Source organism: Vombatus ursinus, unplaced genomic scaffold, assembly GCF_900497805.2.
Source record: "Vombatus ursinus unplaced genomic scaffold, bare-nosed wombat genome assembly UNPS02014786.1, whole genome shotgun sequence".
NCBI lineage: Eukaryota > Metazoa > Chordata > Mammalia > Diprotodontia > Vombatidae > Vombatus > Vombatus ursinus.
The window spans coordinates 17,978,903-17,996,019 of NW_020954564.1; the positions used below are offsets into that span (position 1 = coordinate 17,978,903).

Here is a 17,117-nt window from a genome sequence, read left to right on the forward strand (position 1 = left end):
CCACACAGGGCTAGGTTCAAACAGTACAATAAGGTTTTCTCACAATTCCCACAATTGAATAAAGTTTCCTCCAAGAAAGAAATTTGACTAGACCCATAACTGAATAGAAACGGAACTGAGCTAGCTCTAGAGACACAAGATGGAGTCAGTGTGAATTCACTCAATTCCCACTATCACTTGCTGCTCCAATCCCCTTAATTCCCTCAGCAGGGAGGAACCAAAGGTCCTGAACCTAGGGGCTTGGTCTGAGAAAGAGAAACTCACTCCCATCTTATCCCTGGGTGATGATGATATTTTAAAGGGATAAGAGGGTTGGATCAGGACAGGGCAAAGAACTCTCCTTTCCATTTTATTAACACATAGATTTTATTTTCCTTTCCAACTTCCAAGTGGCATTATATAAGAATTAATATGCTTATATGTATGTTTATATGTGTGTATTTATCTATGTAGAGATATAACTATAGCTATAGCTACATATTTGACACTAGCTATGTCACCCTGAGACAATAACTTGACCTCTCTGAGTCTCAGTTTCCTCATCTCCAAAATAAGGATAATATTCCCATTACCTTTCTGACAAGGTGATTGTGAGAACACCTCATAAATTTTACATCCCTATTCAGTTTTACATTGCTGTTCAATTGTTCAGTCAACTATTCATGACCCTGTGGACCATAGCACACCAATACTGTCCATGGGGTTTTCTTGGCAAAGTGATTTTGCCTGGAGTGCTTTTGCCATTTCCTTCTCCAGTGGATTAAGACAAAGCAGAGGTTAAGTGACTTGCCCAGGGTCATACAGCTAATAAGTGTCTGAGGGTGGATTTGAATTCAGGTCTTCCTGACACCAGGCCCAGTGCTTACCCACTGAGCCACCTAGCTGATTGCTGCAACTCTTAGCCTACTAGTTAGTCAGTCAGCCAACAAATATTTATTAAGCATCTACTATGTACAAGACGCTGTGCTAAGTCCTAGGGATTCAAAGAAAGACAAAACCCTTTCTCCAAGGAGCTCGCATTCTAATGGGAGAGACAACATGCAAACAATTATACACATACAAGGGTATTTGGAAGACAATCTCAGAGAAAAGACACTAGCAGTGGAGGTGACCAAGAAAGGTCTCCTGTAGAAGGTGGGGTTTGACCTAAGTCTATTAAATCACTATTTGTATATGAGTTATTATCAATGTCATTACTATTGCTGTTATTATTTATCATAAAGTAATTACTGATTATTGATTATTTTTCACCTTTGCTCATTTTCTCTTTCCAGCTTTCCTCATGGTCTAGGTACTGGGTAACACTATCAGGATCAACTCTGCTATACTTTGGAGCAAAGTCCTTACGGGGTACTGACAGAAAACACGTAAGTAACAAATGAGTTTCATGTTAAAGATGTCCCAAGGCAATAGATTTCAAGACTGGGAATGTCAAAAGATGCAGGGACTGAGGTTTCCAAGGGTGCTAATGAATTATTAAAGTGGCACACTCGGTCAGAGCTATGAAGCATTGGAGGTCCATGAAACCAGATTATTGGTGGACTAGGAATCAAGGGACAAAGTCATAATGGATCCCAATGAAATTTTTTAGGGATTTGAAATTTAAAAGGCTTTCAGTTCTGTCTGTCTGAGGGCATAGGAGAATAGAAGGGATAGGCAAATGTGGTGAGAGAAATTTAAAAAGTGAGCACCTCACAAGTGATTAGTCTCATGAGATAAATTTAGTCTCATATGCTTCTTGGTATTGTTTCTCTTTTCATATGTATATGTTGCCTCCCTAATTAGACTGTAAGCTCCTTGAGAGTGCAGAGTACATCTTAAGCACCTCTGTATCACTCACAGCATGTTAGACATGGCAGAGGCTCAGTAGATAACTATGGAAGTATATGACTGAAAAGTAAGTCTTTGGAGCTGAGGCATTATAAGGACAACATGTTAGAAGTTATCAACATGAATCTTAAAATCCTTGAGAATAGTCTTAGGAATATAGATTTTGAGCTTGGAGGAAACCTTAAAAGTCATCTACTCCAACTCTTTCATTTTAAAAGTAAGGAAACTGAGGTCCATTGAGGTTAAACGATCTGGCCAAGATCACACAGGTAGCAAGTAACAGCAGGATTTGGACCCCCGTCCTCTATATCCCAATGCATCATTCTCTCAAACACCCTATGCTCTCTCCCTTCCCATATAATTTCCAGTATTGTTGGTTCTCTTTTCCTTTGTGTATGCTTTCTCCCTAATCGGATCCATGAGATCATAGGGTATGTGTTAGGCACCTCTCTACTTCACAAGGCATCTTGAACCTAGCAGAAGCTCAGGAGTTGTTTGTGGATTGTCAATGTGTTCATCCTGATGACAGAACCAGGTACAAAGGTCATTGAAGAAGTTGGGAGAGTAACCTAGAGGCTGATATATAATGGCAACCAAGATGGAGGGATAAATTATTAATAAATTGTGTGGACTTTGACAGTTGGTAAGATGTGAATTTGCTTTCTGCTTCCATTGTGTTTGGTCTCTTCCAGTATAAATCCACACCTGGGAAAAAAGTCTCCATTGTTGGATGGATGGTTCAGTTACCTGATGATCCTGAGCATCCTGATATTTTCCAGTTGAATAACCCTGACAAAGGTATGAAGACTGGAAAAATGGTCTCCTTTTTTTCCCTTTGAATGGTTCCCATTTCATTCAACAGTGATTGTCAGCAAATATTTTGTCATTCAAAAGCATTCAGTCAACAGTTGTTTACTAATCACCTACTATGTGCGCTGAGGAAGGTACTGTAGGATTAAAAAAAAATAAGATATGCTGGTTGAGTTTGAATGCAAAGGATATAGACAAAGTTGATCTAACTACAGAATTTGTTAAAGGATATATAAACAGTGTGGATATACTTACACAAGGGCACAAGAATACACGTATACGTGTGCTTCATGGTCAGCTACTCTGTCCCCATCTTTTCTAACCTAGGAGAATGAACCTGTACATGTGAACTGTTCCTAGAAGCTTAGATCTATTTAAAGAATAGTAGCCTGACCACCAGGCAGCCCACACATTCTAGAGGCTGTGTGGTTTTATACTGAGTTAGACAAAGGGACTAGAAGCCCCTTCAAATGCACTGATCTTGAATAGATTAGATAAGGTTAAACACGGCAATTGGTAGAATTCCTCTGGAGTCATTCAGGAGCTACATTCATGGCTATTCATCACTTATAGGATCATAGAGCTAGAAAAAAACCTCAGAGATTATGTAGTCTAATTATCCATATGAGGAAACTGAGGCCCAGCGAGGCTTGAACTGAAGCCAGTTCTTCCCATTACAGAGTCAGTGTTCTTTCCACAATAACTGTCTCAATCTGCCTTCTCCTCTGGGTGAAGGGGTTGATAACTTCATAACTAATAGAAGGGGAGATTTCATAAACTTTACTGCAAAAGGGAGAAATGAGGCACCAGGAATTTCTGATTTGAGCGAGAAGGAACATTAGAGATTATCTAATCCAATTTTCTTATTTTACAGAAAATTAAACAAAAACCCAGAAACATTGTGATTTTTTCATTCTTACACAAATGGATCATTGTACCTCTTACATATTTATAGTGGGTTTTCTGTAAAAAAGAAAAAAAAGCCTTTGCAAAGAAAAGATGGCTACATAATTCGAGTCTTTTACAATTGTTACACAGGCCTGAGCACGCAAACCTGAGAGCCCCTGTTCTCCAAAGTATTCCATCCTTTATTCAGAAGAATATGGAATCAGACTTAGAAGTCTTCATTAGTCAAAAACAGTAATAATGGTGCAAATATATGAAAATTATGAATTTAAAACAAATATTCACATTTGAGATCTCTCTTCCGGACGTGTAATGTAGATGGTGTCTATTATATGCTACTGCTGCACTTCTTCGTGTCTGGACATGGGATGGAGGCTCGGTGAAAACTTAGAGCCTTGTCGACTTGATGTTCACCCACAGGTATGGTCTTTTGGAGAGGGTAGAAGGAGCAACACAGGGACATTCTGGCTGCGACTATGTAATACAGCCAAAACCAGCCTAACTTGGCTTTTGAAGTTTAGTGTTGCAGTCTCTAGAAATGTTGATTCCTGAGAAGAGGCTCAGAGCCATGGAGCCATCAAATCAAGTTTAGAGGAGCCTAAGAATACAGGAAAAAATTTTTATAAAGAGAGTGATGAGCTATAAGAAGTGATTGCCATGGGAACTAACAGACGCTAGAGGATTGTGTTAATGGGTTGTTGTTCAGTCATTTTCAGTCTGTCTCATTCTTTGTGACCCCATTTGTGGTTTTCTTGGCAAAGATGCTAGAGTGGTTTGCCGTTTCCTTCCCCAGCTCATTTTACAGATGAGGAAACTGAGGCAAACAGGGTTAAGTGACTTGTCCGGGGTCACATAGCTAGTAAGTGTCTGGGACCAAATTTGAACTTAGGAAGATGAGTCTTCCTGACTCCAGGCCCAGCACTCTATCCACTATATCACCTAGTTGCCCATATTAAGGGGATGACCCCATAAAGATGCCTGGTGATTGACAGTGTATACCATTGCATGCAGGAAACTGAGTCATTTACCACACAAGGGCATACCAGGGAAGGAGCTGTCAACACATAGGGACAGAGAAAGTACAAATGTGCATGCATAGATGGGGGGAAGGAGAAGCAGAGGATGTTATACAGCTGAAAAGCCCTATTGAATCAACCCCCTCTCTTGTCAAGGCAATACTTTGAGTCTCAAAGGCAGACAAAGCTTAATGCTAGAGATCTGACCCAGTCACCTGCCTCTCTACACGCTCTCTTGAGACTGTGGAAATGAGGGATCTTCTGGCCTACAGCGTTTGCAGTCTTCCCCTACGGTCCACTTACATGTCAGTCTCCTGTAGAACAAACCCAATCAGGGAAAGGTCTAGAGAACTGTATGCAATCTCTGTGTTTCCGTGGAGAGCGGGAATCCCTGATAGGATATCTGTTTATATCAATGGATAACATGAGGAAACTGGAAGCTGGCTTCGTTTGGTAAGATGAGGAAGGAGAATCACAGGTAATGGAAAAACTGGACCTTAATAGGGTACATTTGGCTTAGGTCTAAGAGAATAGCTCTGAGGACTCCATTAGTACTGCACCTAGAGATGAAGGAATAATCCTTACACTCAGATTCAGACTAGAAGGGGGCAAGGAAGATCTGTGGCCCTGCCTCTATTTTCTGTGAGCTTTTTATATACCCACTAGATTCTTCGGTTTCCCTCAAGTCCCAGCTAATACTCCACCTTCTATAGGAAGCCTTTCCTGATCCCTCTGTTAATTGTCTCCACTTTATCCTGTCTATGGCTTGTTTGTACATGTTTGTTTACATGTTAGTTCCTCCATTAGACCAGGAGTTTCTTAAGAGCAGAGACTATCTTTTGCCTTTCTTTGTATCCCAAGTACTTAGCAGTGCCTGGCACATAGTAGGTGCTTAATAAATGTTTATTGACTGCCTGCCTGACTGAATCACTTCATTTTTCTATCTAGTCACTTAGATTATCTAGCTCCATCTGTAACTTTACGTTAATTTTAACTTTGAGACCTTTGTGTTTGATCCTTTCCTAATCTGACAACCTCTTTAACGTGGTAGGCAATGTTTACAAGTTTCAGACTGGCTCCAGATTGCACGCAATACTGTGGCACAAGCACTTGGATGATGCATGCAAAAGCAACAGGCCTCAGGTAAGGGGAACAAGGTTTTTTTGGTACCTCATGGTCTTCTCTCAGGTTCTAGAAGAGGACAGACTTTGAGAGTCAGTCATTACCAGGATCCTCTGCATTCCCAGAGCATGCTAGCTGTGATACTGTGAGAGCTCTCCACTGAATGTGAAACTGGAAGACACCTTAGAGCAAAGAATTTTAAAGCAGGAGAGACCTTTAGAACACAGGATGCTTAGAACATTAGAACATAAAAAATAGAGAAAGAAGGGAACCACTAAACATAGCATTCCAGAATTAGAGGTGACTTTAGGATATTAGAACATAGAATATGGTGAATAAATTTTCAAGATTATATATCTAATCCAATCTCATTATTTTACAGAAGAAGAAATGAAGCCCAGACAGATAAAGTGACTTACTCTTGATCACAGAGGTAGTAAGGAGAGGTGGTTGGGATTTATGCCCAGCTTCAGGGTTCTTTCCAGGTCAGAGTTCTTGGCTCTTTCCATGTGACACTTTCTAGAACTAAGCTAAAGTCCAGACTAGTGAGTCCTAGATTTGGAGTCTACGCACCTGGATTTGAATCCTAACTCTGCTTTTTACTACTTGAACAAGGGCAGAATATTTTACTTCCTAGGCCCTTGGTCCTCTTTACCTTCTTTAAAATGAGGTGATTGGACTAGCTGATACCTAAAGTCCTTGACAGCTATAAATTCCTTAATACAATGATCATTTCCTCTTTCCAAAAAGGAAGGCCTGTGATGGGAAGTGGCTGGTTGCAGGTCAAAATCAGAATCCTATCTCAGCCATACTATGGTGTCTCGATGTCTTTGTCCTTTTGTAGTTAGACAGGTAGACGATTAGCAGGTAGGTGAGTATGCTAGCAGCATAGGGATGAAGATACAGCCTCTTTCATCCCAAACAGTTATATGTTTAAACACGTTTTGATGGGGTATATATCTCTAAGTCTTTCAAAGAATCTGTATCAGAGGTTTTTAACCTTTTTTGTGACATAGAGCTCATTTGACAGTCTGGTGAAGCCTAAGGGCCCCTTCTCAGAATAATTTTTTCTAAAAACTTCATAAAATAAAGAGATAATTTTCCCATACAAGTTTAAGAACCTATGAAATCTATCAATGAATTCAGGAAGGAGGTGTGAACTTCATGTTAAAAACCCACAATCCACATTGGTATCCATTTCTGCCACTAACACCGGTGTACTCAGGTCCTCCATAGACTTAGGCCAAACCTATGCTTGAGCAAGATAGAAAAGAACTGGTTGTTGTAGTAGTGAAGGGGGAAATAGTCTTTCTAACTATCTGCCGAGATGTTCACCTCCCTACTCTGTCTTGCTATACCAACTTTGAAATGTTCCCTATCCAACTTCTCAGATAACCGTTGAAAAATTATTCAGAAGGGAGGTGGCCCCAGCCTTCAGACTCCTAGCAGAAGACTTAGAAAACTCAAAGGAGATTTTTTTTTAAATCTTGTTTTGAATGATCCCCAGAAATGGAGTCTCCATCCAAGCTTTTTGCATTTGAGAAATTCATCTGATAAACAATGCTCACTCTACCATTGCTACTAGTCTTTTGGTCTTGATGGCTTCTGAGCTCCCTTCCAAGTCTGAGAGTCTGTGATCAAAATCTTGTACATACCAGGCCAGGTGAGGTTTCCTCTAAGTCTATTAGTAGTATCATCCACTTGTTGATCATTAAGGTTCCCAGTATTGAGAGGACAAAGTGGAATTTTGGATAGAGTACTGGCCTTGGAGTCAGGAAGACCTGAGTTTGAATCCTGCCTCAAGCCCTTACTAGCTGTGTGACCCTGGGCAAGTCACTTAACTTCTGTTTCCTCACCTGTACAATCGGGATGACAGTAGTGCCTACTTCACCAGACAATTGTGATTTGAAACATTTTTTTCATATTGGCTTATAGATAGTCATTGTTACTTCTGTTGAGAACTACTTGTTCATGTCCTTCAACCATTTATCAATTGAGGAATAGCTCTTAGTCTTATAAATTTGAATCAGTTCTTTATATATCTTGGAAATGAGACTTCTATGAGAGAAATTTGCGGCAAAGAGTTTTCTTTCCCAGTTAACTGCTTCCTTTCTAATCTTAGTTGTATTGGATTTGTTTGTGCAAAAGATTTTTAATTTCATGAAATTAAAATTGTCCATTTTGTCTTCTGTGATCCTCTCTATCTCTTGAAGTCACTTCCTTCCAAGTTTCCTATTATTTATACTCTAACAGTCATTCATCCCTATTGGTCACATCATGCCCAGAATAATTCTCTGTGTCATACAATCCAACTTCTGAAGAATGAAGTTATCGTCAAGACAACTTGAGAATATAAAATTCTTTGCTTTTGGCAGAAGATTATGAACAGTATTGATTGTCTTTTCCACCCAAACCCTTCCCTGTTCTGAACTCCCCTATTACTATGGAAGGCACCCCCATCTTCCCAGTCATCCAGAATTGAAATCTTGGTATTGTCTTCTATTCCTCTCTTACCCTCACCCCACATATTCAGTTATTGTCAAGTCTTATTATTTCATCTTTCACAATATGTACATATATACATATGCATATATATACATACATACATATGTACATATACGTGTGTATGTGTGTGTGTGTGTGTGTGTGTGTGTGTATAGCTGTCCCCAATGCCTGGAATGCTGTCTTTACTGACTTCTCTGGCTTCCTTTCAGTTCCAACTTTAAAATCCCATCTTCTCCTGGAAGCCTTCCTCATCCCTTTTTAATTCCAGTGCCTTCCCTCTGTTAATTATCTCTTATTTATCCTGTATATTGCTTGATATATATTTGTTTGCATGTTATCTCTCCCATTAGATTTTAAGCTCTTTGAGGTCAGGGACTGGCTTTTGCCTTTTTTTATCTCCACCACTTAGCACAGTGTCTGGCACATAGTAGATACTTGGTAAATGAGTGTGTGCACATACAAAGACACATACATATATAAATGTGGTTATATACATATATATACACACATATATATTATGTGTGTATATTTTTATTTATATCTATATCTATCTACATATACATCCCTTTCTATTCACTCGCTCAGCTGCCACTGCTGTGCAGTCTTTCATCGTTTCACAGTTGGACTGTTAAAACAGCCTCTGGTTGATTTCCCTGCCTCTATTCTCTCCCCACTCCAATCCATATACATAGCTGTAAAAGTGGTTTTCTATGATCCAGTGACACTGGCCCTCTTGCCATTTCTTGAACATAGCACTCCATCTCCTGACTCTGAGCCCTTTACTTGGCTGTATCCTCATGTTTGCTATGTTCTTCTTCCTCAACTTCTCCTCCTGGCTTCCCTGACTTCCTTCAAGACTCAGCTGAAATCCCACCTTCTGAAAGAAGCCTTCCCCTCCTCCACCTTAGTGCCTTCTCTCTGAGATTATCTCCATTTACATTCTATACAACTTCTTTGTACATTTGTTTGCACGATGTCTCCTCCACTGGAAAATGAGCTTCTTGAAGACAAGAACCATGTTTTTGCTTTTATTTGTCACTTAACACGTGCTTATTCACTGACTAACTGGTAAAAGTCTCCCATCACTACTATTTCATACCCCCATGCCAGGTTCATGATGTTAACAGAATAACTTATCCATATCCCTCTTTTGTAGAGATGGTATGTAGTATACTCTCTTGACAATATCACATCTATTTTTCCCTTAATAGATCTTCATCCAAAGGTTTTCCATCCTACTTCCTTCCTTAAATTTCTAGATTTCCTCACATGGCTATATCTTCTTAATATAGAGTGCTACTCTCCTCTTATGTATTCTATTCAGAGCGCTGCCATTTGAAAGAAAGACTTTTTTGTTTGACCTTGGAGGGCAGAAAAATAAACAATGGCTCCAAGTTTTCAAGTTTCAGAAAGACAAATTTTGGCTTGATATGAAAAATACTTCCCTAATAATCAGTATTTTCCAAAAGGAAAATGTACTGCCTCTGTAAGAGTCTTTAATTTTATTTCATTTTTTTGATAAAGGATCCCTTTGGCAACCTGGTAAAGCCTTTTAGAATGATGTTTTTAAATGAATAAAATAACATATATCAGATTTCAAAAAGTTATTATACTGATATACATTTATCAATTTTTTTAAGTTTATGGCCCTCCAGTTAAGCATCCCTGTGAGACAGTGCTTCTCTCTCATCAGAAGGTTTTGAGCTAAAAATGGATGACTGCTTCACTTCTGGGATATAATTAAAGGGGATTCTAGCTCAGTTATGGGTCAGACCAAAGGCCTTTTGAGACTCGTTCTAGCTCTGAGATCTTAAGAAACCTCATAATCCTTCCTTCAATAGACCAAGACTTATATAATGATGTACTTTTTTTTCAGGTACCTACTAACCTTATGTCATTCGAATAAGCAGCTGCACAATGCTTGGTGTGACACAAAAGTGCCAAACTGCAGGATGGAGGAAAACTACACATACACACAGTTAAAGAAGATCATTCTTTGGACGCCAGCTGCTAGATAGTATCACACCCACACTCAGCTGTGCAACTTCAAAGTGAGTCTGATGAGCGCATGAGTGTCCCAGTCAGTGACTTCCTCATTCCTACTAGCTATAAGAAACCATTGAACTCTGCTGCAGGACCCACAGATCCTGAGCTAAATTGTGGCCGCCAATAACCCTGGACAATTGCTGGACCATAGACTGGGCATCCCATCCTTTGCCTGTCCTTTTATAAACAGTCCTTTTTATGGTGAAGCTGCTTTCTGTGACTGAAGAACATTTAGCCCATGTTGGGTTTTCAATTCTTTCTAATGCACAAAGACAACAGGCAGTTGTTCACTTGCTGCAAAGTGTCCATTAGAGTAGACGTCATGGAGTGACATTTTTATAACCTAAGTGCACTGAGTTGCTTAGCAATGTGGCTGCCTCTGATTTTGTATAACACCACACACACACACACACACACACACACACACACACACACTACCCAGACATTTCCACCATGTGTGAGCTATTTGGGAAACATGTATTTTGGCACCAGATTTGCAACCTAACTCACTTCATTTGGTTGGAAGGAGCTGCTTTTTAGACTTACATTACAACGCTGTCCAGGTAAAGTAAGAGTTCATTACTGGAGGTCTTTAAGCTGTTGCACTGTATAGAGGGGATTCTTATTCAGGTATTGAGTTGGACAAGATGCCCCCTGAGGTCCCTTCCAACTCTGAAGTTCTGTGATTCTTTGATCATCAAGGTTTTAATTCATTTTGGTTTAATGTTCCCCTTGGGTTCTCTAACTATACACAATTAATGCCTTAAATCGCATATTGTTTTCTTTGACTATGGGTGCTATTCCTCTGCAAAGCCTGCTCCCTGGGGCATCTCGAACTCCCTCTGACTTGGTATCCATGGAGCCTTATTATTGTCAGGTCTTCCAAGTCAGGGCCCAGCCCAGAAAATGAGCTGTCCTTTGACCCATTCCCTTTCCTGTAGAGGGTCTGGGGGCACTTTGGGGTTCACCTTTACTTTGCCCTTTGTGCTGAAAAAAAGGAGTTTAAAAAGCTATTCTCCAACTGTCCCAGTGTGGCTGAGGCTTTGGGGAGATGAAAGGCAGCTATGGAGAGGCTGGGAAAGGAAAGTCACAAGAGTAGCTTTCGGGGTGACAACAGTGGTGGGCTTTTTACCCAGCAAAGCCACCTTGGCCCCTGCTGGGCTCAACATCTTGCTCACCCATCTCCACTGCCATGGTTGATGTGTTTGGGGTTTTGAGTAGTCAGGGCTGCTGAATGACACTGAGACCTGCCTGGGATCTGCCTACCACGTATTCCAAAGCAGCACTGGCAAATCTACAGGCCCACCATTCTGAGGACCCATGAGGCAGTGAGCCCAGAAGAGAGGCAGCAGGGGCCTCAAAGCCTCCACTAGGTCATAGGATGATAAACCGAGCCCTCTGTTAGGGGAACTATTCCCATCACAGGACAGACTTTTTTTTCCTATATGTCTCCTTCGGTCTAATTTAATTTTTTTTTCATTCATTCATTCATTCATTAAATACATATTGACCTTACTACGTGAGAGGCCCTTTGTCAAGCTCTAGGGACATACAAAGATGAATGGGATACGAGGTTTCCTGTCCACCAGGAACATGCAGCCTAGGAGGTGTGTTGAAATATGCTTTAATTCAATAAGTGGATTTTTTTAAAATTTAAAATCTAAATTGTTTACTGTGTCCATGGTGAGTTTTTGAAAGGATAGTTTTCTAAATGTCTGTGTCAGTCTTGTTAATGATACCCTTAAATGGCTTTAAAAAATGTAATAAAATTTCTGCAACTTTTGTAAGGGGTAAAGTTGAAAAGATCTAAAAAAGTACAAGGGAGGCTTTCAGCAGATTGTGAGTGTCTGTGTTCCTCGTGGAGGGCACACAGAGGAGAGTGACCAGGATGAAGAGGGGGATGGAAAGCATGCCAAAGCTGGTTAAAGGACTTCAGGTTCTTTCTGAGAGACCATCAGAAGAAGACAAGACATAGCGGGTACACGATAGCTGTCTTCATGTGGGCTGTCATATGGATGAGAAAACTGACTGATTTTTCTCGGGCTCAGAGGACAGAGCTGAGAGTTATGGGTGTAAATGTCCGAGAGACAGAAAAACTTCTCAAGAATGAGAGCTTTAATAGGCTGCCTCAGGGGGCCATGAATTCCAGACTCCTGGAGGTCTTTACACAGAGGTAGGATGCCCCCCCTCAGAAGATGTCGATAGGATTCTTGCTTCAGGTTTGGGCTGGACTGTGTAACCTCTGAAGTACCTTCTAACTGAGATTTCCATGATTCTCTACCTGGCCTGAGTGCACAGAGAGCTCGTGACTAGAAGGTGGGACACCAGCTAATTATTGTGTGGGGCTGCACATTTGTAAAAATCATCTTTATTATGCGGTAGTAATGTAAAGCACTTTGTAAACCTTAAAGCACTACATAAATGCTAGCTATTATTATTATTAAGAAATGAAGAGCTGACATCCGTATCAGGGAAGGAAAAGTACACATTAATGAAATATTATCCATGGAAATATTGAATGCTTCAAGGATTCATTTTTTTTTTGTCTTGTGTTGTCTGTGCCTAGCACAATACCTGCCATATAGAAGGCATTTGGAAGGGAATAAGCACTTGTTAAGCACCTACTATGTGCTAGGCATGGTGCTAAGTGCTTTACAAAAACTCTACTTAAATCTTCATTTGGTAAATGTTTATTGAATTGAATGTGTGACCTCATCAGTGCAGTTATACTCTCTCTAATGATACAGATTACAATCAGTTGTGCCTTTTCATATAAACTCCCTGAGGCCAGGGACCACTTTATTTTTGTTTTTAACTCCCCAGCAACTAGAATAGCACCTGGCATACATAGGGGATAGGGAGAGGTCCAGGGCCTGTCATAGGAAACTCCTTATGAGAAAACACCTTCCACCAATACATGTTAGCACCTTCTAGGTAATTCATAGTCTTAAAGAGCTACTGATTGATCAGAGTGACTTGCCCAGGGTCACACAGTCAGATGTGCCAGATGGAGGACTCAAATACAAATCTTCCTCAATCAGAGATCATCTTTCAATCCACTATGCCACTATGACTCGATACAAAAAGATAATAATCCCTGCTCTCAAGAAGCTTACTGTCTAATGGGGGAGACAAAGAGCAAGTAAATATATACAAACAAGCTATATACAGGATAAAAAGGAAATAATTAACAGAGGGAAGGCACTAAAATTAAGAGGGATAGGGAAAGGCTTCCTGCAGAAGGTGGGATTTTGGAGGGACCTGAAGGAAGACAGGAGGCAATGATAAAAAGGGAGACCATTGCAGGGTTAGGGGACAGCCAGAGAAATGCCCACAGCTGATAGATGGAGGGCCTTAGTAGGCACTTAACAAATGTGTATTGTTATCCTGAGTGATTCTTATCCAAATGCACTCGTAAATCCTCTTTAAAGAATCTAAATGCCTTCCTCTAGGTCTCACTACCTGACCAGCCCACCTCCTTTTCTGACCCTATTTTTCCTGAATGATACCCACAAAAATGATATTGCACAAAAATCATTAGCATATACTACAGTCTATTTACACACTCAATATGCATCTTTCCATTACCTTTTAGGTTACCTGGGATTGATTCTTCATAAATTATAGTATTCTTTCATTCCCTACCATGTGGCTTCACCAGAAGAATATCAGTATTTAAAAATATAAGGTTTGTTTTTTTTTTTTAATCAAAGAGCATCTTAGAATCATTGAAAGTACTATAGAATTCCCAAATCCAACCCAGCCTTCTCTTTTCTTCCTTTGCAATTCTGGACCCAGTTTGATGTCCATGCATAGTGCTTATCTGAGCTATATGGTACTGATGGATTAACACAATGGACTGTTCATCAATGACAAGTCAGAATTTGGACAACAGACATTCTTTATCCATTTGTTATTTTCTGTGTGGATAATGAAGCTGATCTATTTTGCACAGTCATTCTTCTCACTGAAGAAGTTCTGTAGTCGTCTGGCACTTGATACAATATCCCACAATGTTGTGTGCAGACAGGAACCTGCAGAGGAGACCTCATCATCTATAGGGAATCCCTCTCTCGTTTGAATTCTGTGTAGGACAGCTTCCATAACATTGGCAGAACCTTGGATGAGCAAATATCTCCCTGTTTTCTGCTTTTTTTTAATACTGGTAATTGGAGAATCCTTGAACAAAATTAGGCCTGTGTATGAATCTATGCATGAATTTTATGTGATTTTAACATATCCATTGGAGATACCTTTTTGGGAGAAGAGTTCTTAAGGTTGTTTTACTCTACCGAATCAAATGCTTTTTACATCATCAATAAGCAGTGTGATCCTGTATTCTCTACACTTCTTATTCAGTTATGTGGCTGTGAAGATGAAATCTGGTATAGAAAATCACTTGCAAAAACTTGCCTGTTCCCTTCTCATACTCCCATCAAAGATACTTTTTGATACATGTATAAGTTATTCTCATGAAGTGAAAATTTGGCATATGGATCAGGAATTTTTCACAGCTTAATTGTCTTTTTTGGTAACAACACTGTCCATAATTTTTCCCAATCATTTGGCATATCCCCCTTTTTCAATTATTTTTAAAATCAATCACTCAGTGCTTTCAAAATCATGTTGCTTGCAGTATGGGTTTCCTCTATGTGCTTAGTCTCCTACAGTTGTTTATCCCATCTTTATCTTCTTTAGTGCCATCCTACTTCCTTATATAGCATATCAGAGATTAAAATAATAGAGTCAAAATCTAATGGCTCCAAAGACATCAATTATTTTTTTAAATAATTTGTTCTAGAAATGCTAACAAATCTGTTGTATTTTATCCATTTCCTTCCTTGTAGCTTCATTTTTAAACGCTCTTCAGATATTCTAGCTTAGTTCAACTTACTTCAATTCAATAAACATTTACTAAGAACTATGTGCAAGACAGTGTGCTCAGCATTAGGAAATCAAAACCAAAAATGACATGTCCCCACTATTAGTAAACTTACATTATACCAAGTTTCATGCCAAACTTTCTTCAGACATGTTTTCCCCTCTATTTCTTTTTATTGTTTTGTAAGGTGGTACTGCTTATAATCTTCTACCCTTCTCCTCCAGAGGATTTCACAAATGAGTTTATATTCTAAACTAGTGTTACCTTTACCTGCAGTGTGTCTTTAATTTAAGATGAGATCATGTATTTGCTGACTAATGTGTTTCTAGACTCTCTTGACCTCCTCATTGCAAAAATTGTTTAACATAATGAGCATAAGCAAAAAAATTTCTTTTTCACAGAGAAAGGTAATGGTCTATAGCAGTGTTGTTTCCTTCATCTGTTTCTTCTTTTTAGCCTCCATAGTTTGTTTGAATAGGTCAGATTGAAGCTGAAGTATTTGCACAGAGTTATCTCCTTCTCACCTTTATCTTTTTTTCTAATTTGTATTGATGGCCTAATTGCACATAGAAAACTGATTAAAAAAACAATCCCACAGGTAACCACTTGTTTCCTGTCCATTAAGATATAGTCTTAAATATTGATATTATTTTTGTAATACTTGTTGCTTATCATGTCTAATGCCTTCTGACTTTTTTTTGTTTTTGTTTTTGTTTTTGTTTATTTTTTGCCTTCTGACTCTTAAAGAAAATATAAACATTACACAATTGTGAGGTTTCTGTATAGACTACATGCTTTTAGCCTCATTCATTTAATAATCCTGAACCATATTGTCCAACATATGTTCACCGACCTCCACAGTGACCACTTGAAGTCACCAAGTCCCAGTGTGTATGTTAGCTTGATTTAAAGGGTTTTGCCACATTCTTCATAGAATTTCTCCACAACTTTCTCCTTTTGTCATGGTTGTGGTAATGACCTGCAACTCTCTTCATAGTGGTCTTTTCATCTCTGCTCATCACATAAGATGACATAACCAAGGGTCCAGAGAAATGACACTGCTTATTGCCTTTGGGCATATGATGAAACCAATTACAACTACTTTATTTGCCTATCCCAAGGGAACCTGTGAGCCATCCCCCTGTCAAGTAGCCAATTTCATATGTCTTCTGATTTTATTTATAGTAAGAGTATAAATATTGATATTGTTCAATAGCTAGCGTTTCTATAGTACTCTACAGTTCGCAAATGGCTTTATGTTTGTATCTCCAATAGTATGTCTGACTTAAGGATCTTACACTTAGAATGTCAATAGTTAAATTTATGTTTCAAAATGGTCTAAAACCTATCATTTTTATCACCTCTTGCTTGCCCTTTCTCTCACTATTCTGCCACCATCATTACAGAAATGAAACAGAGTCACATAGAACCATTGTATTTTTCTTGGTTTCACAGGTTGCTATGACTAAAGAATTCATTACCTAGTGGCCAACTAGCTATCAGCAAGCCTCTTAGCTAGACTATCCGTTGAATGCAGACATAATCTACTCTTTGAAAGTCTCACTTGAGTGCTTCATCGTAGTATGCAGGTTCTTAGAGACCATACCAGGGATTCATAAGCTCTGCTTGAAGCCGAAAGGGTTAGAAGAATTCATGAAGTAAATTAGTAGAGGAGGAGAGACTTCTGAACTCACAGAAAGTATTCCCCACACGTTTTCAATTTATTCAATCTGTTTACAATGTTCTGGGCAAGTTACTTTTTTTTTTATTTAAAACAATGTGTGTAAGTGAATTGGTGATAAGGTTATAAAAACTCCAAATGGAATCAATCAGTCAATCAATCAATAAGCATTTATTAAATGCCACTATTAACTTCACAGTATGCTAGGCACTAGAGCTACAAAGGCAAAAATCAATCAGTACTTAAGGAGTTTATAGTCTATTGGGAAGACAACCTATACATATATATATATATGTACAAAATACGTACAAAAGAAAGC

At 39.2% G+C, this 17,117-nt stretch overlaps 1 protein-coding gene across 5 annotated transcripts in view; it reads left to right on the forward strand.

The window, feature by feature from the left end:
* Window positions 1-10,095, forward strand: part of LOC114047108 (ras-specific guanine nucleotide-releasing factor RalGPS1) — a 490,091-nt gene extending 479,996 nt beyond the window's left edge. For 4 of the 5 annotated variants that reach the window (XM_027867848.1, XM_027867844.1, XM_027867846.1 and 1 more), the window contains 4 exons: window positions 1,275-1,367; window positions 2,523-2,628; window positions 5,614-5,705; window positions 10,066-10,095. In XM_027867848.1, coding sequence (XP_027723649.1) covers window positions 1,275-1,367; window positions 2,523-2,628; window positions 5,614-5,705; window positions 10,066-10,095 — 321 coding nt within the window. Of the gene's footprint in view, window positions 1-1,274; window positions 1,372-2,522; window positions 2,629-5,613; window positions 5,706-10,065 lie in introns of all 5 variants that reach the window. The other variant, XM_027867845.1, reaches the window with a different exon arrangement.
* Window positions 10,096-17,117: the final 7,022 nt, after the last annotated feature.